Below are 23,285 nucleotides of genomic sequence, written 5' to 3'. Positions count from 1 at the left end.
TTATTGTAATTTATCTTAAACATTATTATTTTAAATGAATATGTGTAAATATGAGTGAAACACCCTGAATTTTTATTTTCAAAACATTTGAATTTTTTATTAAATCAAAATTTGAATTTTTAACGGTATAGGCCGAAAATGGTGAACAATCTTAATTTGAGTTCAAGTTTTGCAAATTGGGCCCAAGCCTAAATATAATGTCGAAAATTTTGAAACCGAGAACAGTTAAATTTTCGAGTAATAAAATGAAAGTCCAGCAATTAATCTATTATGTATATATATATATAAATTAATTGTCCTAAATCAAATATGATTACTAACTATTTTTTTTATTATTATTATTTTTATTTTTATTTAGCTAATGGAGGAAATGTTATGAAACCTAATTAAAATAAGTAAAATAAATTGAACCGGACCCGAAACGCAAATTGATTATTCGAAGACCTAGTGAAAAACCCTGTAAACCGAGTAAAATCGAGCCGAATCATTAAATTAGACCAAACCGGTTCGAATCGAACCGGAATGGTCTAGAAGCCCAAGATTTTTCTTTTCTTTTTTCTTTTCTTTTTCTTTTTTTTCCTTTTTTTCTTTTCCCTTCTTCTTCCTTGCGCCAGCAACAGCGCGCGACTCCCCCTCTCTCTTCTTCCTCCCTCCACGGACTTTCCGGCGACCTTATCATCACAAAACGGCTCCAGTCCTCTCCTTCATCGACGGCGAGCTTCTCCCTCTCCTCCCTCGTCTCCGATTCCGGCAAAGCATGGGAATCACGAGCGAGTCGCGATTCCATTTCGCTCGAGACAGTCGCGTCTCCGGCGATTGTAGACCAGTCGAGCGGTCCTTCTCATCGGCGACAACTCTCCGATCTCTCTCACACTTCGTGTCGGCGTCGTTAGCGCAGCAAGGGGGGGCGCTTGGGTTGCGTTAGACCGATTTACACAGCCCCCATTTTCTGCTTTTCTTTCCGTTTTCTGGCCAAATGAGCTACTGGTTCAACAAACAAGCGTCAGATTTGGGCTCCCTAAGGAATTTCTAGCAATTTGGTGTGGATAACGTGAAATTCTGGGTAGAATCGACTTTCCGGCCCCCGTGCACGACGGCCGGCGGCGGCGGTCCGGTGACCGGCCGGCGACACTCCGGCGAGACCCTGAGAGGCAGAATTCTCTTCTCTTCGTGCTGATCGTGGAATCTTCGCCCAAATTTCAATTGGTACGCTCTTAGGCTCCGTTCCTAATTCTCGGTATAAATTCCAAATTTATAATAATATGCTGTGAATTAGTTGAAGAATTTTTAGGAGAATGTGAGGATATAATTATTAGAGTTGTGATTATATTAGATTATGGGTGTGTAATTAAAATCACTATTTGCTTTAGTTATATACAATAAATTTTGAAACTTTAGAATTTAAGTCCTTTAAGATAATAGTTGGTAATCAAAATGTGAAACATAAATTGGAAATAGTTAATTAGATATTTAGGTAGCTATTAGTCTAAAACTAGTTGATTATGCATAAGAAAAGTAAAATGAGTGCTTAGTCGGTTAAGAGCGGTTAGGTGTGTAATTCTACTAAGCTTATGATTTAATAAATATTCTTATATGGTTTGTGAATATGTATTAGTTGTTATTAGAAGCCGAAACATGTGTAATATATAATTTTGGTATCGAAAAACTCCGAATTTAGTTGATGATTATTAAATACATAAGCTATAGTTTTATATGATTGTTAAGGATTCATATTAAATTGTTTAACTAGTAACGTGTGGAGGTTAATCAAATAGCTATTTTTCACTTATTTGCTTATTTACTTATTTACTTACTTAATGTTATATAATAAGTTGAGGTTTGACATTGACGATTAAATATTGATGTGATTATTTTGGACGGAGGAAGGGAAATTAATTTGTTTGATTGCCCGAAGGATGGGCTGGGTGTGTAATGGTTGATGGACATAATATTGCTGATATTTAAGCAGGTAGATAATCTCATTTTTTTAGGGGAGGTGGTGCCGAAATTTCGGTAGAACCTATTCTAGATTTAATTAATAACATAATCAATAAGTTTATTTAGATTAATTCTTTGACTTGTTATTTAATAAATAAAGTGCTCTGATTATTTTATTATTATTATGATTGTTCATTTAATTATTCAATTAATTATTTATTTCATCATTGTTGTTTATTGTCAATATTATTTATTTATTTGTTTGCATTTGAGTATGAATGTCTAGTCGTGCATTACATTTCGATATGTAGCTGATCAATATGTCTGCATTTAATTGCAATGTTTGATTGATTGTGTTGTGATAATGCTGTGCTTTGCTGTGTGGAATTGGGATGAAGTGGGTCACCACGGGTTTGTGAGGACGGTTGGACCGTCGGCCGGGTAAATGGGAGATCGGCGCCCCCGTGTGTACCTACTGTTGTGATTTGTATGATATGGAAAACCACAGGTTGGCTTCTTTATTGGGCGCACCTGATAATCTAGGTTTGATCGCAGCCCGCAGGGTGGCCTCCTGTTGTGAGCGCCTGATGATCTAGATTTGATGGAGACGACCGGGTTGCCTCCTGTTGGTATGGGAAAAGAAAAGAGAGAATGGAAAAACAATGAGAGGGCTGGTCAAGTGAGGATTAGACCGGTCGGCCAGTATGGGGGATCGGCTCCCTGGTGCACACGTTATGAGAGGATGGGCCATGTGAGAGGACGGCTCATCGGGGGTTTCGGTGACGCCACAGACCAATTTCCACGTGATGTGATTATTTGAAGGTGATATTGTTTGTGAGTGCTGGTGACATGCCATTTGTGTGACTGGCTGCGTGAGCATATAACTAGTCGGATGACTAGATTGATATGTTTACACATTTGTGTGACTGTATGTGTTGTGCAATAATTATCACTTTAGGAAAAACTCACATGTCTTGTTTCATTTTTTCAGGAAGTAAGTTCCTCTTTAGTTCGATTTAGGTTACGTTTCTTCGACGCAAGGCACCAAAGAAATTTTCCTTAGTTCCATAATTATTTCACTATGTAACTGCATGTATAAAAGACTATGTATATCAAACAGTTAGTGACTCCGCAGTTGAAGAATTTACTTACATTTAGTCGTGTATTATCATAGACGAAATGATTCTGTGAGCCTATATTAGAAATGAGATGAAATAAAATCTTGAGGTTTATTATTATTTTTTTTTTTTTGTAATATGGGCTGAATATTTGAAATTTATATTAAGATAACAAATTTTAGTGTTCCAGGCTTACTACGGGCCTCGGGGGCCTTAAGCTTACCTGGGCCCTAGTGCCGGTCTGGCCCGTGGAATCGGGTCGTGACAATGAGGCATTTGAAAATTTTTATTTTTTTCACATTTATTTTAAATAAATATATCTAGATAATTAAGATGTTGATTTAAAAAGGGTATGATTAAATTTTTTTAATTATAAATTGCAGTCTAATTTGGTTGACAAAAAAAATAAGATAAAAAATATTATTTTCAAACATCTCAAATTAGATTAATTATATTGATATATTATTTAATTCAAATCATATAGTTTTTATTTTTTGTTTTAGTACCAATTTGATTTGTAAAAATATCATATACCTTTTATTTTACGTTTTATAATTAACTTATATATTTTATTAATAATTTTTACTATAATCTCTTATAGTAAATAAATATACTTTATGAACCAATATGTTGAAGAGAATATAAATGACATATTTCATATTTAAATTGATATTTTAAAGAGATAAATAAATATATCAATTTTTTTTCAATGAGATATTACAGTGTAAGACATATAACTAAAAAAAAAAATATTATTGTATATATAAAAATCACTATATTTATTGCAATCTAAATAAAAATTTATACTTTAATTATATAAATAAAAAAGTTAAATGAGTATAAAAAAATAAATATATAAGGAGATAGAAAGAACTAGTATCTCTAAATATCTAATGGGCTGGTTGGAATTTTGGTGGCCCATTGATTAAACAATTCATCGAAATAAAAGGGTGCGACACCGTTGGTGGCCCATTAAATATCCATTAAACAATTCACACTCATCTTGCATAAATAGCTTGGCGCCATTTGCGAGGGAAGTGCCCTTTAGAAGAAGAGCGGGTGCTTGTAATTTGTGTCACTAGTCAAAGCATGTAATTATACCTCCAAAAAAAAAAAAAAAAAAATGAATATATATATGGTTTAGATGATCTTTTTACTAAGCGCCAAGATTAAAAGATTTCAAATTTGAATTTTGCAGCTCTCGTTAGAGGCAAAATCCCCGAATAGTGTTTAAGCTTCATGCATTAACAATATCTGTCTAGCTTATTGCCAACGCTATAACTTGTAATGGTTGAATCAGATAATAAAGTTGCCTACAGTTGTGTGATTTCTGCAACTTTTTCAGCTTTCCCAGCACCAAAACCCAGTAATTGTTTACATCTTCACCTGCTTCTTATTTGAAAGATTCTGTTATACCAAACTGAGTGAAGAATCATATGGAATATATCATACTTCACAGGGTTTTTATGCCAGAGGAAATGTTGTTGCACCATCTTAACACTTGACTGCAGCATAAAGTACTTCTCTTTTGGGATTGAGAGTAGAATGTTTCTCAAATTAGGAATATCTTTCTCCTGCACAAACACAGCAAATGCTTCCCAGTTCAAAACCTCGAAAAAGGGAGGTACGTAACTATCTGATATGATGACTGGGACACACTCGTACAAGATGGCCTCAACTATGCGAGGAGTGTGAACTTCGTAACCTCTGGCACATATGCAATACTTGCTGCTCTTCATGTACTCTCTGTATAACCATTTCCCTTCAGTATCACGTGGCATTGGGCCAAAGATTTTCATGTCAGATTCTTTGTTCTCCCAGAACTGCAGCAGGATTGGTCGCAGGTAACCGTGCATGCCTCCTGCAAAGAAGGCCAGAATAGGCCTTTCAGAAGGAGGCCTTCCTCCAAGATCTTTTAGAGGGTTCTCAGCAGACCGAATGTATGTGACTGGCAGAGTAGTATCCTTCCCTATTTTGAAGCCTTTACCAACATTGGCGTTACAAAGAACTCTGATACAATTCTTCATATGCTGCCTTGTGATTTGAGAGGCCTGAAATTCAAAATAACACCAAATGAGATATTACGGAGCATAACTAAAGGGATTGGGACTGGGCATAGCTACAAGATGATAGGATACTTCATCTAATTTATTGTTATCCTATTTTCCAAAAGTAACCATAGTTCAGGAGCCTCACTATCACATATAAGCATCATTAACATACAGGGGAACTGGCTTACGGTTTGCATATTAATCTTACTAATATTTGGCATTCATGGTCACATATTACAGACCATCTATGAGCTAATCTTTATGGTGAAACAAACTATCAGCTATTCTGGTAAGATTATCGCAATCACTTCAAGAATGATATTATAAATCAGGATTGCAATTTCGCAGTCTTTGAGCTATCAGTTAGATTTGAATGATGCAAGGAATTGGAAAGCAGTACCCAGTCATGACAGCCTACAAGAAAATGATCTGCTCCTCCTGTTCTGTTCCAGAAAATATACTTTTGTGCAACTAAATCCACGTAGTTCTTCAAATATACTCCAAGGTCCTTTTGACTCTGAAATTTTTGTCCAAATAGCTCAGTCCTTAACATATGCGGACTAAATGGCAAGTAGAACAAGTGAGCTTTTCTAGGGTCCCTCACTACGAACTTTTTGTTTCCCTCCAACAGTTTCATAAACCATCCTTCAGACGCATATATTCCCCTCATCTTAGACTGATGAAATATGGGTTTTTCACCTTCCTTATATATGTAAACTTTGAGCTTCCGCTCCATCAACTAATAACTCCTGCAACAGACAAACAGAAGCTTTAACTCAGTGGCACTAATGGGCAATTCTCAATCAAAGGAAGCCAAAACTCAACTAATTAAGCAGACAGAGATGGAGCTCAATTTAGTGAGAGCTGGGTAAAGACATGAACGCAAATCAATGAGTCAGATCCTGAATGTAAAAATAATAATTCTTCATTAACAGAATGCTTTGGTTCCTCAAAAGTAACCAAATAATTGAACTATTAGGCTTATGCAGTGAAACTAGGAACTCTTGGTGCATGAGTACACATTTTATGAAGCAAAATAGCACAGCATTCCTTTCTTCAATGCTAGGTATAGTTCTATGGAGTTTGGCAAGAACCAGTAATGTTTCGCTCTAACTCCTTGAGCTCATATTGATATTTGATCATTGCTCAATGTTATTCAAATTGGAAAAAGTTATTCAAATTTGACCAGAGACCAGTATAGAAAATTCAATGTGGAAAAATTTATATAAAAATGAACACTCAAAGAGGCTTGCCTTTGAAAAGTGGAAACATTTCGAAAAGCAGAAGCATAAAGTCCAGGAGGAATCCTTACGATAGGAGCATTCTCTATCTTTAGTTTGGCAGACAAAAGTTCACGATCACGCGCGGAAGACCACTTTGGCCTCTACCACAAATGGAAGGAATATGTGAAAGTTTCAGCAAATATAGCCCATTATGCATAGTTCATAATCATAAAAGGTCCACCTTACCATATTATGAGATGAAGAAAAACTCTGAAGTAATAGCAAATTCATCTGGGATATTGATGTTGGTTGTGCCTTCCACCTCTTCAATGTAGAAATACTATCCCTTTGAGACTTATTGTTCAAGGTGATCGAAACAGCACTTTTGGGCTGTATTTTTTTAAATATTGATACAATGTCTGTTGTAGTAACATTAACAGGGAAGGATGAACTAGAAGTGCTTGATTCTACATCCATGATTTCACGATCTTTAGCAGAAATTCCTGGTAACACCACTGGCACAATAGCAGCTTCAAATTTGTTCATATTTTCAGGTTGCTTAAAGCTCCCATGTTCAATTTCTGTAGCTGTTGCTTGAGTAGAACTGTCACCTGTACTCGCGTCATTTCCCATTGTCCAACTGTTACTAAGCAGTACACCCGTCTTCACCATGAGCTTATTGTGTTCATTCTTATCTGATGACAAATCAATGTCTACACTTGTGGCTTTTGTTTTATTCTCTTCTCCAACTTCCTCAGCCAAATCGGAGGAATAAGTAGCATTTGCTATAATATTAGATACATAGATTGGTCTTGGTCTTGAATTATTTGAAAAAGTGGCGTTGCTGATCAGCATAACTATAGAACCCTCATTAGCCGACGAGAGGAACAATCTTTTCCCATAGTGAAGCGCAAAACACTGAAAAAGAGCAGCAATAATAATTGCCACGCTGATTACCATCAGCAACCTCCGAATTTTAACGAGACATAATCTCTGAAATACGGCAGTGATTTCCATCCCATGAAAGTTTGATAATTAATTATTCCATGAAGAAATAAGCTAGCTGAGGCACCCTATCTTTATCATCTCTCTGGCCCTGCCGTAAGAATTCATAAACGCAGTTTTTTTAGAAAGTTCAAAGTAAAAGGAGAATACCCAAACTAAAACTACACGAATCATGAATTTACAAACTCTCAGTTAAATGCTGAACTATCAATATTTCCTACATAGGTTGAATATGAAACAAAATTAAATCATCCTAGTTTAAAAGAAATGCACAAGAACAGAATATAAAGTTATATATGTTCTTGAATGATCTACTCGTTACATTTCCCTATACTTGAAAAACCCAAATGTGGATTCTTAAGAGCTGGAAAGTTTAAAGCTTCTTATAAGAGAAACTTTTACCCAATTATTTCAAGTTTCTCATTTTCTTTTTCTCTCTCTTTTTTTTTGGGGGGTCAAAACAAAAGACTGCGATAAGCACCTGTAATGGGTTCCCATGACCGCTCTAAGTGAGAGGCTCCAAGCCTTTTGACTACTGTCGGTTACTGGCATCAGCTGTGTTCTCCATCAACTCATCTACTAGACTATACCACATTGGACATCGGCTCATTGCAGTTGTTAAGACTTTAAGAGAGAAAGATCTGTTTTTTACCTCGTTTTTTCAGTTTATTACACCTAAGCCACTGCAACGGCTCTACTCTGCAAACGGCATCGTCTCAGCTTTCGCCTCCAAAAAATGATATCCTTTCTCTGTCACGGACTAGGGTTCTCTTTTTCCTTTTACACTGAAGCATATACTCATTTCAGTTATGGCGCTAAAATTATTTCCAGTGCAATTTCCAATCTTTTCACCACTATTAAACCCGAATCCGATTCAGAACCCATCCCAACGCCCTCTCTTCGAGGTCCACTTCTCGCGGTGGAATAACGCGAACGCTAGAAAATTCAACGAACAGCGACGCGCCCAGAAAGAAATCGAGGACGACATCCGCCGTCAACGCCGCTTCGATTCGGCCACCAATATCGTTCAAAACTACGATTCTGCCACAAAGACCACAAGCACCGAGACTTTCAAATCCATAGGCACTCCTTCCTCTCCTTCAACTCCCTCTATTCCGGGCAGGAAATCGAAGTACTCCAAACCCAAAACCCATCCGGCATTTCGTCGAGTGTCCACCAGAATAACCCAACCGAAGGATGATGAGAGTCCAATCGAGAGAAATGCAAACATCAAACTCAGTGAAGACGGTCTCTCTTATGTTGTCAATGGCGCACCATTTGAGTTCAAGTACAGCTACACTGAGTCTCCGAAGGTCAAGCCTCTTAAACTGCGGGAGCCGCCGTTCTCGCCATTTGGGCCGACCACAATGAGCCGGCCGTGGATTGGGCTGCCACCGAAGACACCGAAAAAGAAGAGGTTGAGGGAATTTGACTCGTTTAAGTTGCCACCGCCAGATAAGAAAGGCGTGAAGCCGGTTCAGTCTCCGGGGCCGTTCCTGCCAGGATCAGGTCCGAGGTATGTGTATACAAGGGAGGAGATACAGGGGGAGCCGTTAACGCGAGATGAAGTTAAGGACTTGATCAAAGGGTGCTTGAAGACGAAGCGCCAATTGAATATGGGTACGATTCAGTTTCATTTCTTTGATTTTTGTTTTTTTGTTAATTTTATGGGCAATGCGAGCTTAAGGTATTATTGAACTCTGGTGTTGTGATTCTTAATTTGTTTCTTAGGTATTGATGTTGCAAGTGGATTAGTGTTGATGCGTTTTAGAATGTTTTAAGTGTTAAATGTTTGGTTACTTTTGCTAGCTGACGACTGGATAAGGTTGCTTAGTCTGTTGATTAGTTGATATCTTGTGCAAAATTTTGTGTTTGCTAATAGAGTTTGATTTTTTAGGATATGAGGGTTATGATGAAAGAATTGCAGTCTTTGATGATGAATGCTCATGAATTTTTGAGTAATTTCATTTGTCATTGCAGGTAGAGATGGTCTGACGCACAACATGTTGGATAATATACATGCCCATTGGAAACGGCGGAGAGTGTGTAAGATCAAATGCAAAGGAGTATGTACAGTTGATATGGACAATGTTTGCCAGCAATTAGAGGTGTGTTTTGCGCACTTAATTACTCTGAACAAAGTTCTCATTTGCTTATCAATATGCTTTATATGTTAATATCGCCTCTATACTTTGAATATGAAAATAACTTCTGTATGTGCCATTATCAAATTTATGCTTACAAGTTATCTCAGATTTATTGTGAACATTTGTTTGGAGCGTAATTTTAGAGCACATTTAGTCATTTGTAGTTGTCAGATGTATTCTATTTTTGGCTCAATGATTGTTCATCCAACATATGACTTTGTATTATTATTATTAGTAGTAGTAGTATTTGACTTGTGCTATAAATTCGTGGTTGTCAGGAAAAAACTGGAGGAAAGGTTATTCACAGGAAAGCAGGGTTGGTATACCTTTTTCGAGGCAGAAACTACAACTATAGGACTCGCCCCCGCTTTCCTCTTATGCTGTGGAAACCTGTTACACCTGTGTATCCGAGATTGATTCAACGGGCTCCGGAGGGTCTAACAGTGGAAGAAGCAGCTGAAATGCGCAAGAAAGGACGGGACTTGATACCGATACGCAAACTAGGTAGATCACATGTGGCCATTCTCTTAAGTTGGGCAACACAAAGCATTTGACCAATGCTGTCCATGAGCAAACTAATTTTTGTTTTGTACATGTTGCAGCAAGAAATGGTGTGTTCTATAATCTAGCACATGAAGTCAGACTGGCATTTCAAGTATGTGAATTGGTCAGAATAAATTGTCAAGCGATTGTAAGAAGTGACTGCCGGAAAATTGGTGCCAAACTCAAGGTCGTTAAATTTGTTTAGTAGGTTATTATTGATCACATTTACTGATTAAATAGTTATCATAATTCTTTAAATTGCAGGATCTTGTTCCATGTGTGCTACTCTCATTTGAAGACGAACACATACTTATGTGGAGGGGAAGGGATTGGAAGCCCTTCTTAACGGAACCTGTAAATGATTGTAAAGAAGGCAAGGGACTGAATGCTACTATTGCAGCTTCTATTGCACCAATTGTGGAAGACCAAAAAGCTGAAATGGTCTCAATCAAAGAAGTTATCAATGTGCAAAATATGGGCACAGCTGCTGCTGGCTGTGAAGAGCAAACAGAGGATCAGTCTACATTTCATATAGGTGGGCCGGCAGCTGTGGATGCCAGTTCAACCACAAGAGAAATGAATGAGAGTAATCCCACATCAGATAATGCAAGTAGTTCTTCTGTTAATGTGTGTGAAACTATCAGAGATACATTTGGTAGTGAAGCAGCAGCAGGCTATGAAGAGCAAACAGAGGGTCAGTCTCCATTTCATGTAGATGGGCCTGCAGCTGCGGATGCTAGTTCAACTACAAGGGAAATGAGTGAAAGCAATACCACACTAGATGATGCAGGTAGCTCTGCTGTTATTGGGTCTGAAACTATCAGCAACGTATTTGGTAGTGAAGCAGCATTGAATAATTTGAGCCGTGCTAATGAAATGTCAGCAGCTATATCAGTGGAATCCGACACTGTGTTAGAAAGTGTTGGGAGCACCGGGAAGCTCCAAGATGCTTTAGTGGACTCGAGTGATGTTGCTGAACAAGAAAATTTGAGTGCGCTTTGCGTAGATGGAGTTCTACAATTGTTGAAACAAGCTGTTGAGAGCGGAAGTGCAGTCATATTAGAGGATGCCAACTTGGATGCTGATAATGTTTATGAAAAAGCAGTTGCCTTTGCCCAGTCTGCTCCACGTGGTCCTGTTTTTAGAATTCAAAAACCCAGGAAGGTATGGATTCGAAAGTCTGATGAGGAGCAAGAAAGCAAGGATTTGGAAGCTAAAGAAGTAACAACCATTTCTCATACAGAAAAAAGCAAGAAGAAGAAAAGTTTTAAACTTCCAAGAAATGAAAGATCACATGAACAATCCATGGATTCAGCACCATTAGGAAGCCTAGGGATAGATGAACTTGCTAAACTGCTAGCATGATACTAACTGATTTTTTTTTTTACATGTAGAGTTGCTGCTAATAAATAAAATTCTTCAACATGTCCATTCTTCCCTTTGTATTCTCTCCATATTGTTATTTGTATTTTTGATTCCAATGGCTTTTTCTAGTGTCATTGCTGATGTCCTGGCGTTTTGGTTGTTTATATATACTGACCAGATAAATATATCCGAAATGTTTTTTTGAGCAGGAAATTTTTCACTGAGATTGCATTGCTAAAAATATACACTATGTATTGAAATGCATGATAGAAATGTTCATTCTAAATAGAGAGCAATTTGCCTTCCCCCGTTTCAGAAGATTTTAGACGTGTGATAATGATTTCCCTCCATCTCCCACTATTTTCTTCCAGAACCAGTGATTTTCCCAGAGAAGATATATTTCCTCAATTGGCACTTGTTTCGTTTCCGGTAAGAGGAAGTAGACGAACATGCTCATGATAAAAATCAACGCAGCAAACAGCAAGAAAATTCCATATTGAAGGTGACAAAGAGACACGAGGAAACATTGTGCAACCAAAGCTGTGAAGATCATGTTAACGCAGACCACGGTACTCTGGCCAGCAGATCGCGTCTCCAAGGGGAAGATCTCGCTTGGAACTAACCAGCCAAGAGGACCCCAAGACCGTCCATAAGCCAAGACGAACAAACAAATGATAATCACAAGGAAGACACCAGTTCCTTTTGGAATTGGTTTCCCATCTCCAAAATCCAAGGCCAAAGTTATGGCAACAGCTACCTGCAAACATAATAATATCAGGTCAGCAATTTCTACAAACGGAGACAGGATATATTTTGGATTGCCATTTAAGCTGTTGCAGAGAGATTATTCTGTCGAAAAGGAGATAATTAAATGTTGTTTCAGTTGAATTTTGCATATTCTAGTCATAGCAATTTTAAAACAGCTAATAGAAAACTGAAGTCGTTTTTATTTTTTTCCGCAAAATCTAAAATGATGATTTTTCCAGGAAAAAATATTTGACCTCAATGCCAAACAGATTTTCAGTTAGAAGCAAGCCTAAAAAGTGCAGTTACCATGACAAAGAACATCTCAGCCCCAGCTTCCAAAAAGAAAGCTCTTCTGCCAAATTTATCGACCAAAGACATGGAAATTATTGCACCAACAACAAGAGCAGCATTAGTGATGACAGATGAATATAAAGCTGCATCATTGCTAAATCCCAAACTCTGAAATATAACTGGAGCATAAAACAGTATAGAGTTATTTCCAGTTAGCTGTTGAAATGCAGGAATTCCCAGAGCCCCAATAATCAACTGTGGACGATTCTTGCGTTTAAGAAGATTCTTGAAAGGATGTTTAATGGCTCTCGCTGCATTACTTGCATCAATAAGATCATCAAACTCTGCATCAACTTGTGTGGTTCCTCTAACTTTTTCTAATACTTTTCTTCCTTCTTCTAGTTTGCCTTGTTCTATAAGACTATTAGGCGTTTCAGGTAGGAAAAGGCCTCCAACAAACATTACAGTTGCAGGAACAGTAGCTAAGCCAAGAGACAATCTCCATCCCCATGGGTGAATCTTTTCAGTTCCATAATTTATAAAGTTTGCCACCAAAATCCCTAAACAGGTCGTTAGTTGAAACAGTTGATTAACGGCTCCTCTGATTTTTGCTGGCGCCATTTCTGAAAGATACAGGGGAACTGCCTGCGTATACCATTTTAATCATAAGATGCTAGCTACCAACAACTAATAATAACCATCAAACTAAATAGGCTTTAAGATTTATAATGGGCTAGCTTAGCTTGTGCAGGTTACCTGGTTGCCAAATCCAATTCCTCCACCGAGAAAACATCTACCTATTATCAACATTGCAATGTTCTTTGCACAAGCATTGACAATTGCTCCGACAAAGAAGCTGATCGATCCAACAAGGATACTAGCTCTCCGGCCTCTTGTTCTAGTTACATACGAAGCTCCAAATGTGGCAAGAAGGGCAGCGAAGTAAAGAGAAGAAGTAAACAGTGTCAAAATTTGGTTGTCATATTTACAGTAATCTGTCTCATGAAGATGTGCATGTTTCTTTTTATATACAGTAGGGAAAAATTCTTTCAAGAAATCATCCATAGAAGTAACTCCACCTGCAACAGATTAAAAAAAAAAAAGAAAATCAACAGATCAAATACCAAACTGAATAATAAATGAATCTAATTATATGATATATACATACCTGAAACACCAAGATCATACCCAAAAAGGGATCCTCCTGAAGCTGCAATAATGCAAGCAAATATAAAATAACCAGTTATTTTATATTCATAAAGATGAGCCCTGTTAATATTTCCTGTGTCTGCAAATCCTCCACCTGCCATATTATTATCCTACAAAGATTAAACTATTTAGCTCGTATGAAAATCTCACTAGCAAATCATCACACATATATATAGTTTCTGTAGATAAAGAAATTTAGAAACTAAGGTTTGTGTAGTTAACCAAACGTTGGTTTTGTCAGTTTATGTATATAGACAGATTGTTGAGACAACAAAGAAACTTTCTGTATTAGCCAATATTAGCTTAAAATGTAACATCCTATGAGCGAGTCAATTGGTAATAGAAAGATAATATTTTCTGGTATGTATGTATGAGCTAGCTTTTGAGCCAGCTTTGATGTGGATTGGGGAGGTTGATCCAATCAAGTTGCTAGAGTTTATATTGTTGAAGATTAATTCATGTGTTTTCCTTTTATAACTTGTATAGTGACCATAAAATGTGGCACCACAAAACTCTGAACGATGCGAATCTTGGCCACCATGGAAGCGGCAGGGGAGGCATATGTCGTTTTTTTTAAACGGCAATACACTCTAATTCCATTGAATAATACTTTTTTTTTGTGAGTATTATTGAATAATACTTACTATGTTAACGTTTATTTATTTATTTGAGAATAATGATATCATTATTCATAATAATCAAAGCATTTGCCAATTAGTAATAATAAACCAAATAATATTCTTTAATATTTCCCTTTCAAACAAGGAAATTACTTTATTATTTGTGATGGATGAATACGGGTATGAGAAGAAAGAATAATATTCTTCAAGTGATGGACACGGGTAAGAGAAAAAAGAGAATGGGAAATCACGGGTAAGAAGTAGAAATAAGGAAGAACAAAAGGAGAAGAGAGCAAATAAAACAAAAATTTGTAAATGAAAAAGAAGCCATTAATAGATAAGAGAAGAGCTGGATTACATTTATGGGGATAATCTAATTTTTCCACACACGAAAACCACATGTTAAAGAAAACAACAGTGAAAAAAAAGGGTGGTTTTGAACATTTCTCCGACTTGCTGTAGCTCAGTCCCAAAAACATCTCATATGCTTTACCCTCTCTCTAAAAGACTCTTGGCCTGACATCCGTCTTTTCTATTTCTGTCCTGATTCAGGTATTTCTTTCTACTCATTTGTATCTTGATCTAGATAGGAGATACTTACGCTCTGTATCTTCCTTTTTTTTTTTTTTTTTTTTTTTCTTTAATCTGTTTGTTAATTGAATCTATGAATTTTTGGTGGTGATTTTCTTCCGTTATAGCTGGGTACTGGATGTTTCTTGATTTAAATTTGTTTTGGGTGCTAATTCGAATCCAAAATGTGCTGTATATAGACATAATTTTGATGGGTGCGTCTCATCCAATGTAATTTTGATCTTGCATGCTTAATTTGATGGTGGGCAGATCTGGATATTCTTATGTATTGGCTGAGAAGCAAATAAAAGGAAGACGATGGTGAATAAAATTCTAAATGTTTGTTTTGCTCGGCTAAGTTATATATATATATATATACATATGCTGTTTTCTGTTGATTCTTGAATATTTGGAATTTTAGGGTCTGAGCCATTAGTTACATCACTGTTCTTAGTCATACCTTCACCTGGCAAAGAAAAAGGTCTCTTAGTTTGGGTCCCAGATCTAAGTTTGTTGTGTTCAAAGTTTGTTTATTTGTTTCTTTCAATTTGCTAGATAATGAAAGTTCAATTTCATGCATTTTAAGGTTGTATTTTTTTTTTTTTTTTTCAAGAGTTGTAGCATCATCGACGTAAATTTATATAAGGCTACCTGGTTGCTTGTTGCTATCAATAGTGTTATTGTTGTATCTTTCATATGTGGATTGGTTTGAAAAATTTACCATTGCAGCTTCTGATACTGTTCACAAAATTGAACGAGAAAACTGCAAATAGGTTTCAATTTCATCAAACAGTAATTGTTACTTGTTACTTTTAATGGTATGAAAAGTGTATTATGCAGGCAGTTGGATGCCATACGGTTGAATTGAATTAAATAGCATATAGATTGAATTTGTCTTCTCTATCTCACTTAATAAAATAGTTCAATTTTTTGTGCCAGTTTGTTTAGTGATAGTTACATCTTTAGCTGGGTGCCATGTGAGAGGTGTTCTACTCGTGCTACTTGGCCAGGTTGAGATCTATTGACGGCCAACATGGAGGATGAGAATGGCCTTGAGCTTAGCCTTGGTCTAGGTTGTGGAGGATCATCTGCAAAATCCAAGGGTAAAAATGGATCCTCTTCGGATATGAGGTTGGACGAAGGTGATAGAGGCAACAAGAAGGTAGATGATTTCAAAAACTTGCTTCATGCTTCTTCCCAGAAGCAGGATTCAAGTCTCGGGTCTCAAATAAGTGATTCAGTGAAACCTCAAGAGAACTTCTTTAATGACTTGTCCAAAGCAAATATAGATGCAGATGCTTCTGTAAATTTGAAAAATAGGGGACTGTGGGTTTCAGGCAGCAACAGACCTGCTGAAATTGAAGAAGAAAAGAGGCCAGAGGCTGGTAACAAACGTAAAATGTTGTTTGATGATATAAATAATCAGAAGAAGCAAGAGAGAGATGCTCATCATTCTGATGTACATGACAAAAAAGCTTCACATATTTCCATAACAACAGAAGATGGCTCTACTGCTGAAAATGAGGATGTGGCAGAGTCTGAAGTAGAGGGTTCAACATCACGGTTGCTCTCTCATCATGATGTTGGCTCCAAGCGTTTTATTGGAGTTGGTGCTCCTTCCGAGGTTCCAAAGGAGGTCCGCGGGTTTTCAGATTCTGGTGTCATTGACTTACAAGGGCAAAAAAGGCCTAATGGTTCATCAGAAACTGAAATTAAGCATGGGAACTTGAATTATGGAGTTCCATTTTCTGTCCGACCAGTAAACATCATGAATTTTCCATACTCGTTTCCTATCAAAGAATCTAACTGTATTGGTATTCCCAACACTTCAGGCCCGCCTTTATCGGGAATGATGCAGGTGGTGCCTACTTCAAATGGTGAGCATCAAACAGGCACCCAGTCTGCAAGTCCTGGAAATTTGCCAGTAACATTTGGCTATTCACCTGTCCAGCTTCCAACATTGGATAAGGATAATTCATGGAGCTTGGTCTCTCATCTTCAACAGTTCCACCCTTCCTATGCTGGTAGAGGTCCATCAAACTCAGATAAGCCAAATGAAGGATTGAAGACTGTTCCAGGTATTCTTTTCACTATTTTATACTGTGATTCCGTGAAATTATTTATAATCTGGATAACGCATGGCGGAATGTCTGGTAGATATGAACTTTAGTCCAAATATTCCTCTTTTTCATTGGTGGATACACAATTCTATTACCGTCTTTTATCTCCTTGTAGAGATTCCAGACTTGTCTTTCACATAATTGGATGTGTTGTCTCTTATATCTTTATTTATGGATGCTTTATGGGATGGCCTTGGAAGAAAGATTGTTTAGTGGAACTAACTCTTAAATGTGTAGAGCAGTCAGAGATGCTGTCTCGACAGAGTGTGCATCTAAATTTTATGTAGTCAAAGGAATTCATTTTTGCCCTAAACCAAGGCCTCCTAAAATCATATCATCAGAGAGACCTTTTTTTGGTTTTTTTTTGATTGAACTAGAACTTAATATAATAGTTTGTTTTCTCAGATTATGCCTTGCTATACTTATTACAGATTTCAGGCTATAATGTTATTACATATTTTGGATACTTTGCTGATGCATTAAATGCTAATATGAATTTTTGTTTTCATTTCTCAATGTAATTTCATGATCTTAGTTCAGTAGCTTATTATCCGAAATATATTATTTTCTTGAAATTTGTCTTTTGCATGTGGAAGGCATGCAAGTAATTCCTCGAAGTGCATCTGAAGCTACTTTATATGATGGGAGGGTGTTAGAACGAGTTAAAGGTGAAGGCAAACAGCACATTACAGAAGAAGGCTCCTCTTCTCAGACTGAAGAAGATGTAAAGGGAAGCAGCATGACCCTTAGGGCAAAAGATTCAACAGCAGAAGGTTTCTCTTTTGATTTTTCTGCCATAAAGCCAGGTATTGCATCAGACTTGAAATTTGGGGGTTGTGGTTCCTATCCAAATTTACCATGGGTTTCAACCACAGGTTCTGGCCCAAACGGCAGAACAATTTCTGGTGTAACGTATAGATACAGTGCAAATCAAATAAGAATCGTGTGTGCTTGCCACGGTTCCCATATGTCCCCTGAGGAATTTGTTAGGCATGCTAATGAAGAGAATGCTAATGCAGAAAATGGCAGTGGTTTAGCCTCATTTCCAAGCACTAACCCTGCTGCCTCCGCTCAGAGCTAAAAGTTGCCATCTTTTTCTGTCAGGAGCCGTAAATATCGACATATGGTGAAGTGAAACCAGACATATGTAACATCCCCTCAGTTTTTGTTGTTATGTGTGCTTTGCTATGCCACGTTGCTGGATCAAATGTTGCAGGTGTATGTAATAATGTCTAAGCATCAATAAATTTGTTTCATATTAATGTCAAAGCAGTTCGATCTATAATTCGACCATCCCTTTTCTTTCAAAGAAATGTTGTGTGCCTGTTAAATTGATTGTCTTGTGGTTTCTTGTGTATGTTCTCAAAACGAATTTCACGAATCAGGAAAATGTGGATGGGTTGTCTTAAGGATTTTTGCTTGATTAGGGTTCAGGTTCATGTACCTATCACTAAGACCTTAACAATAATGTATGTCTTCTAGCATGTATCAAGAATATTCTTTGACTTCAAATGTTAGCTCTTTTCTATATTTGACCTTGGAAAAAACTTGTTTCGAGGAGTCATTGTTGTTCCACTTTTGGACCAAACAGAAAAGATTTGTTTAGCAGATTTCAGAAAAGATTTGATGATTTATAAGTAGAGTCATGGACCTTATCTAAGTAACTTTTTCCCCTGATCCCATATCAATGAATGACCAATCCTGCAACAAATTCATTATATAATTGATTGGAGGGCAACAAAACCCACCTAATCCTACAACTAGCTTAGGTCATCAAATTGCCATACTATTTTATCTTGTTCTATTCATGTTGTTTGTGTTAGATGTAATTTTATGCACCAATCTTATTATCTATCTCGATTTGATACGTTTAGAGAAGCAACTTAAGTGTAAGAGTTTGTTTTTTCAAATCAAAAAGGTTATGGTTGGTGAGTCAAAAGGAAACATACAGTATAATGTAATATAATATTATCTGACAAGATTGCATTACGTTTTATTGAGACAAATAAATTTATTTTAGCAAGTTTAAGAGCATATACTAACGTCATTATAAAAGAATTATTGACGAACTCTTTTGATTTAAAAAAATATATATTATAGAAAAACAAAAAGAACATGTGTGAGAAATGTTCATCTTGCGTTAGAGTCTGCATGAATATACCAATGAATATGGAGATGATTCGCGGCTCTTCCTTTTTATAAGTGATATGAATTTGATCCTCATGAATAAAAAAATTATCCGCTGAAGGACTTTATTTTATAGTGAGCCGTTACGACAGCCTACCCAGTAAATTTTGATCCGAAAATACGATTAACGCTAGAAAAATTTACTTGGAAATGCATTCTGACTTGTAATAATTTCTACTGTCATTGACATAATAGTATATGTGATAGAGGTGAGGAAATGAAATATAATTAAATAAATCAGTAATAATTATATAATCAGTACAAAACATGCGTAGCAATGGCAAATACTTGTTGAATATATACATAAATAAATAAAGATGACTCATGTACAGACTCAGCTCTTACGTCGTCAACCGCCAAACAATTTAGACAGCCTGCCTTAAATATTAAAATTAATGAAAATTACATTATGATAAATACTACACAACCCACATTAATTCTGATTAATCAAATACAATGTGATGGAGTAACAGTAACAAAATGACAAATTTACAATTTTTTAATTCTGAATTTATTTATTCATAAACCATTTTTATTTTATATTGTCCAATTTCAACATATATACTGTCTTCTTCTCAAATTTTTTATACAAAAATTAGAAAAACCTATTTTGTACTGAATACGTTTGGAAAGCAAAAATAAGTCAAAAAAGGAAAATCCATCATAATTTTTTTTGAATGACATTTTTTTCCTATTTAGAAATTTTTTGTTGATTGATTGACGTTGTAATTTCTTGTTCCTTAAGCTCTTTCTCTTTAATTTTATTTTTCCTCTCTTGTTTGTATATACACAAATTAAAAATAAAGTAAGAATTGATAAAGGAGATGATTGAAACTTCTAAAAGAAAAGGGAAAAATAAATAATAAAATCTTAATGGTTTAATAGCTTTTTATTGATAATGATTCGTCATTGTTTGATACAAGCATTTTTTTTTTTTTTTTTTTTTTTTGAAAATCAGAAATTTTTGACAGAGGAAAAAAAGAAAAAGCTTTATATCGGACTTTTTTTTAAAAAAAAAATGCCTAATTAATTTTTTCCCTTATATATATTCCACGTATCTCTATAGCCTACAGAAAAAGTTAGAAAATTTGAAGAACTCAAGCCATGTGAAATTTCCGAAGAAAATTATGTATATATATGAAAAAAAAGAAAAGAAAAGACACAGAAATAAAAAAATTTTATTATACATCTAGTGTTTGTGTTTTGTTCTGATGATGAGTCAGTTGAGAAGTTCTTTCTCTATTAACAAACCATTGAACTGTTCTTCTTGCAATTGGCAACCAAACCCGCCTCTGTCTTTCCTCATTTTTATTATTTCCACCCGACTCTCTAAGTGAATTCTTAAAATTAAAATTTCTAAATCTTGAAAAAGCAGTGATCTCAGATACTGATCTTCTTCCAGTTGATGAATTATTCATAATACTTGAACCAGTCTTTTCCTTTGAATCTGATGATGAACAAGGATCAGAATAATGATTATACTTATTAATTGAACTAACCTTGCTTTCAAACAATCTCTTGATCTCCATTTCTTCTTTAATCTTCATTATTTGGTTGTTGTTATCATCTTCCATAGTTCTCGCATTTGAGAATTGCTCATTATTCAAATCCAAAGAAGAAAATCTATTGCTTGAAAAATCTTGAAGCATTTCTGAGTTCAAGAACATTAAATCAGAAGAAGAAACGCTACTCCATCTATTCTTGAGCACAAAATCAGAAACAATAATCTTGTGATTGAACTTATGCAGATCTTTAATTTCACTTTCTTGAATTAATATTGCTTCTTCATCATTGTCATCCTTTTTATCAATTTTTCTAAAACTGCTTCCAATGCAAAATCTTGAAGAAGAAAAAGAAGAAGATGCTTGACGATTGCTCTCCTCTCTTTGAACAAATAGCTCCATATTAGAGTCATCTCGGCCCAAAAATCTCATACTAGCTGAATAAGTAAATAGAGTTGGGTCTTCTGCACTGATCTTGCATCTGCAAAGAGGGCAACTTGAATGTTTTTCAAGCCATTGATCAACACAGTTAATATGAAAAGCATGTTTACATTTAGGTAGTAACCTAAGAACTTCTACATCTTCAAATTTCGATAAGCAGACAGCACATTCAAGTCCTCCTTTAGATCCTTTTAATGAAGAGAATCTAAAAAAAGGAAGTGACTCTATAACTGTTTTATCAACTCCTGAGTATCTTGATCCTGATCTAACTAACATAGGATTATTTTGTGTAAGGCTTGGAAAAGAAACACCCCTATGACAGAATTTTACATAGACAAGGAGAATAAATGTCACTGAGAACATTATGCAAAGAATTCCTATAACAATAGCAAGGCTTGGTTGAAAATTTGAAGAAGGATCATCTGCTATCCCTTCAACCCGATTAAACTGTGCTTTAACAGGGAAGAATATTAATACAAGAAGAAGATTTGGAAAGAGCAAATTTAAACGAATCATTTGAAAAAAATCAAGAAAGGGTTATTTCAAAATTATGCAGCAAGCATTCTGCAGAAAAATATGTGTTGTGTTTTTGGACAGCCTTTTCTTTTAGGTCAATGAGAGGAAAAGGGTAATGTGAGATGGGTTTTATTAAGCCTTACCCTTCTAATATTTGCATTCCTCTCTCTCTCTCTCTCTCTCTCTCTCTACCAGTAAGGTACTATCTCTTTTGGTACTAGTTTTCTTAATTAGGTGTCTCTTGATTAATATTTGCGTGTCCAATCTGATAAAATCTTTCTTTAATTCTGATTTAAGCTTTCTTTTTGAAATCAATAGTGATGACATGGTGGAGGCTAGCCATTTGATTATGCATTTAACAACGGTAAAGAAAAGGCAGAATCATCCAAATATAAAAACTGCAAGTTCTTTTGTTTATCTTGACACAACCAATAATTTATTCATTAAAATATAGATTATTTCATGCCACTTACAAATATTATTATTGTTGAACTTGTTAATTCATAGTTTCCTTCTTATTATCTTTTCTGTTAAGAAGTCAAATTTAGTGGATGGATGATTCCAATTGGAGATCTCCACTCTTGACAAAGTTAAGAGATCAAATTGGTTAATTTTTTATAGCTGTATTTGACATTTTCAAATTTTTATCCAATATTTACAGCATAAATCTGTGTCCATTTATAATTTCCATTCAATAAAAATTGGGTCATTTTGAATTGAAGTGGTGAAGAGGTTATGTAAGTCACTAACTATTATGGGAAAAACTTATTTAGATGGAGTTTATTGCCCCACTTATAGATCAAAACAACGAAATATTTTTTTTTTTTTTATTAAAACAAAGATATTTCTAACCTACACTTGGAAAATAAAAAATAAAGTAGAAACAATTTTTTAAAAAAATTTCTTGATTTTATTAATTTGATATATAGATGAGGGTATGGATCCGGCCTATACAAATATTTTGCATTGTGTAAGGCAAGTTAAAGTCGAAGTAAAGCTGCATAAGAAAACCAAGAAAGTCAAGTAGTCCCCGCTCTGCCTCTGAAAGCAGGCATGTGATAGTGATAGGGCCAATGTCATTAGGCATGCAACAAAACAGAGCTGAAAGCTACGTTTGCAAATTTCAAATTCAGGGAGTTTCTATGTCATTAGTCTTTTTATGTTAACCAAACTAATAGTTATCTATACAGTTAAAAAAATAATAATTAACTATATAATAACAAATTCAGATTGCAGGACTTTTTGGTAGATTTAGTACTCAAAACTCAGTTATTTTATGAATTCAGACTTTGGTTGATGAATGAAACCATTCATTTTTAAAGTTAGCTTAAATGTCAGATTGTAAACCTTAATGAAGCAAAAACATATAGATTTATTTGTGTGTTGAAAAAAAAAATAGAAAACATAAAAATTTACTGAAAATAATAGAATAAAATAGAGATTTTTCAGCTTACATGGGAGGCGAATGAGGCCACCTTCTGCAGGGAGGGGAGAGTTTCGAGCTATCGACGAGATACCGTTCTGAAAGAGTTATAATTATTACTTTGTGTTAGAATCTACACGAACGAGATTAATCCAATTAGTAAGACTGTCGAGTCTTTTTTTTTCATTAAATTAAAATTCAAATCTCCTGATAAGTACATCTAAAATGATATTTTTGAATACACTAAATTAATTTGTAAATGTTAAAAT

General features: G+C 35.5%; 5 protein-coding genes and 1 long non-coding RNA gene across 12 annotated transcripts; 3 read left to right on the top strand and 3 right to left on the bottom strand.

Moving 5' to 3' along the window:
- Positions 1 to 436: 436 nt before the first annotated feature.
- Positions 437 to 3,176, top strand: LOC149493975 (uncharacterized). Its single transcript, XR_016322180.1, has 2 exons — positions 437 to 1,206; positions 2,930 to 3,176. It is a non-coding gene; the product is annotated as an uncharacterized LOC149493975 (long non-coding RNA).
- Positions 3,177 to 4,188: 1,012 nt separating this feature from the next.
- Positions 4,189 to 7,973, bottom strand: LOC105637766 (putative glycosyltransferase At5g03795). Of its 7 annotated transcripts, none has more exons than XM_089724833.1 (4): positions 6,577 to 6,593; positions 6,420 to 6,491; positions 5,508 to 5,856; positions 4,189 to 5,107 (listed from the first exon to the last, which is right to left on the bottom strand). In XM_089724833.1, the coding sequence occupies exons 3-4, from the start codon at positions 5,841 to 5,843 to the stop codon at positions 4,439 to 4,441; spliced, it is 1,005 nt and encodes a 334-aa protein (XP_089580959.1). In that variant the 5' UTR covers positions 5,844 to 5,856; positions 6,420 to 6,491; positions 6,577 to 6,593; the 3' UTR covers positions 4,189 to 4,438. The 7 variants fall into 7 exon arrangements, with proteins under 7 accessions (XP_089580959.1, XP_089580960.1, XP_089580957.1 ...); XM_089724835.1 differs by lacking the exon at positions 4,189 to 5,107 and adding an exon at positions 7,817 to 7,972 and having other exon boundaries at positions 5,672 to 5,856; positions 6,577 to 7,426; XM_012221372.4 differs by lacking the exon at positions 4,189 to 5,107 and adding an exon at positions 7,817 to 7,972 and having other exon boundaries at positions 5,714 to 5,856; positions 6,361 to 6,491; positions 6,577 to 7,426.
- Positions 7,974 to 7,995: 22 nt separating this feature from the next.
- On the top strand, positions 7,996 to 11,531 carry CAF1 (RNA-binding CRS1 / YhbY (CRM) domain-containing protein). The gene is made up of 5 exons (XM_037637132.2): positions 7,996 to 8,955; positions 9,316 to 9,443; positions 9,761 to 9,986; positions 10,085 to 10,212; positions 10,290 to 11,531. The coding sequence occupies exons 1-5, from the start codon at positions 8,145 to 8,147 to the stop codon at positions 11,388 to 11,390; spliced, it is 2,394 nt and encodes a 797-aa protein (XP_037493060.1). The 5' UTR covers positions 7,996 to 8,144; the 3' UTR covers positions 11,391 to 11,531.
- On the bottom strand, positions 11,274 to 13,879 carry LOC105638332 (sugar transport protein 14). The gene is made up of 4 exons (XM_012222127.4): positions 13,597 to 13,879; positions 13,185 to 13,507; positions 12,444 to 13,073; positions 11,274 to 12,147 (listed from the first exon to the last, which is right to left on the bottom strand). Exons 1-4 carry the CDS (start codon positions 13,736 to 13,738, stop codon positions 11,713 to 11,715), a joined length of 1,530 nt encoding a protein of 509 aa, XP_012077517.1. The 5' UTR covers positions 13,739 to 13,879; the 3' UTR covers positions 11,274 to 11,712.
- Positions 13,880 to 14,492: 613 nt separating this feature from the next.
- On the top strand, positions 14,493 to 18,216 carry NINJA (Putative interactor of JAZ). The gene is made up of 3 exons (XM_012221370.4): positions 14,493 to 14,809; positions 15,767 to 16,905; positions 17,544 to 18,216. The coding sequence occupies exons 2-3, from the start codon at positions 15,861 to 15,863 to the stop codon at positions 18,026 to 18,028; spliced, it is 1,530 nt and encodes a 509-aa protein (XP_012076760.1). The 5' UTR covers positions 14,493 to 14,809; positions 15,767 to 15,860; the 3' UTR covers positions 18,029 to 18,216.
- Positions 18,217 to 20,246: 2,030 nt separating this feature from the next.
- Positions 20,247 to 21,787, bottom strand: LOC105638331 (RING/U-box superfamily protein). The gene has a single exon (XM_012222126.4). The coding sequence runs from the start codon at positions 21,591 to 21,593 to the stop codon at positions 20,316 to 20,318; it is 1,278 nt and encodes a 425-aa protein (XP_012077516.1). The 5' UTR covers positions 21,594 to 21,787; the 3' UTR covers positions 20,247 to 20,315.
- Between the last annotated feature and the right edge of the window lie 1,498 nt (positions 21,788 to 23,285).

The sequence above is a fragment of the Jatropha curcas genome, chromosome 8, assembly GCF_041381405.1.
Source record: "Jatropha curcas cultivar XTBG-Jc1 chromosome 8, XTBG_Jcur_1.0, whole genome shotgun sequence".
NCBI lineage: Eukaryota > Viridiplantae > Streptophyta > Magnoliopsida > Malpighiales > Euphorbiaceae > Jatropha > Jatropha curcas.
Note: the sequence above shows the minus strand (reverse complement) of the source record. Positions and strands in the feature narration are given on the sequence as shown.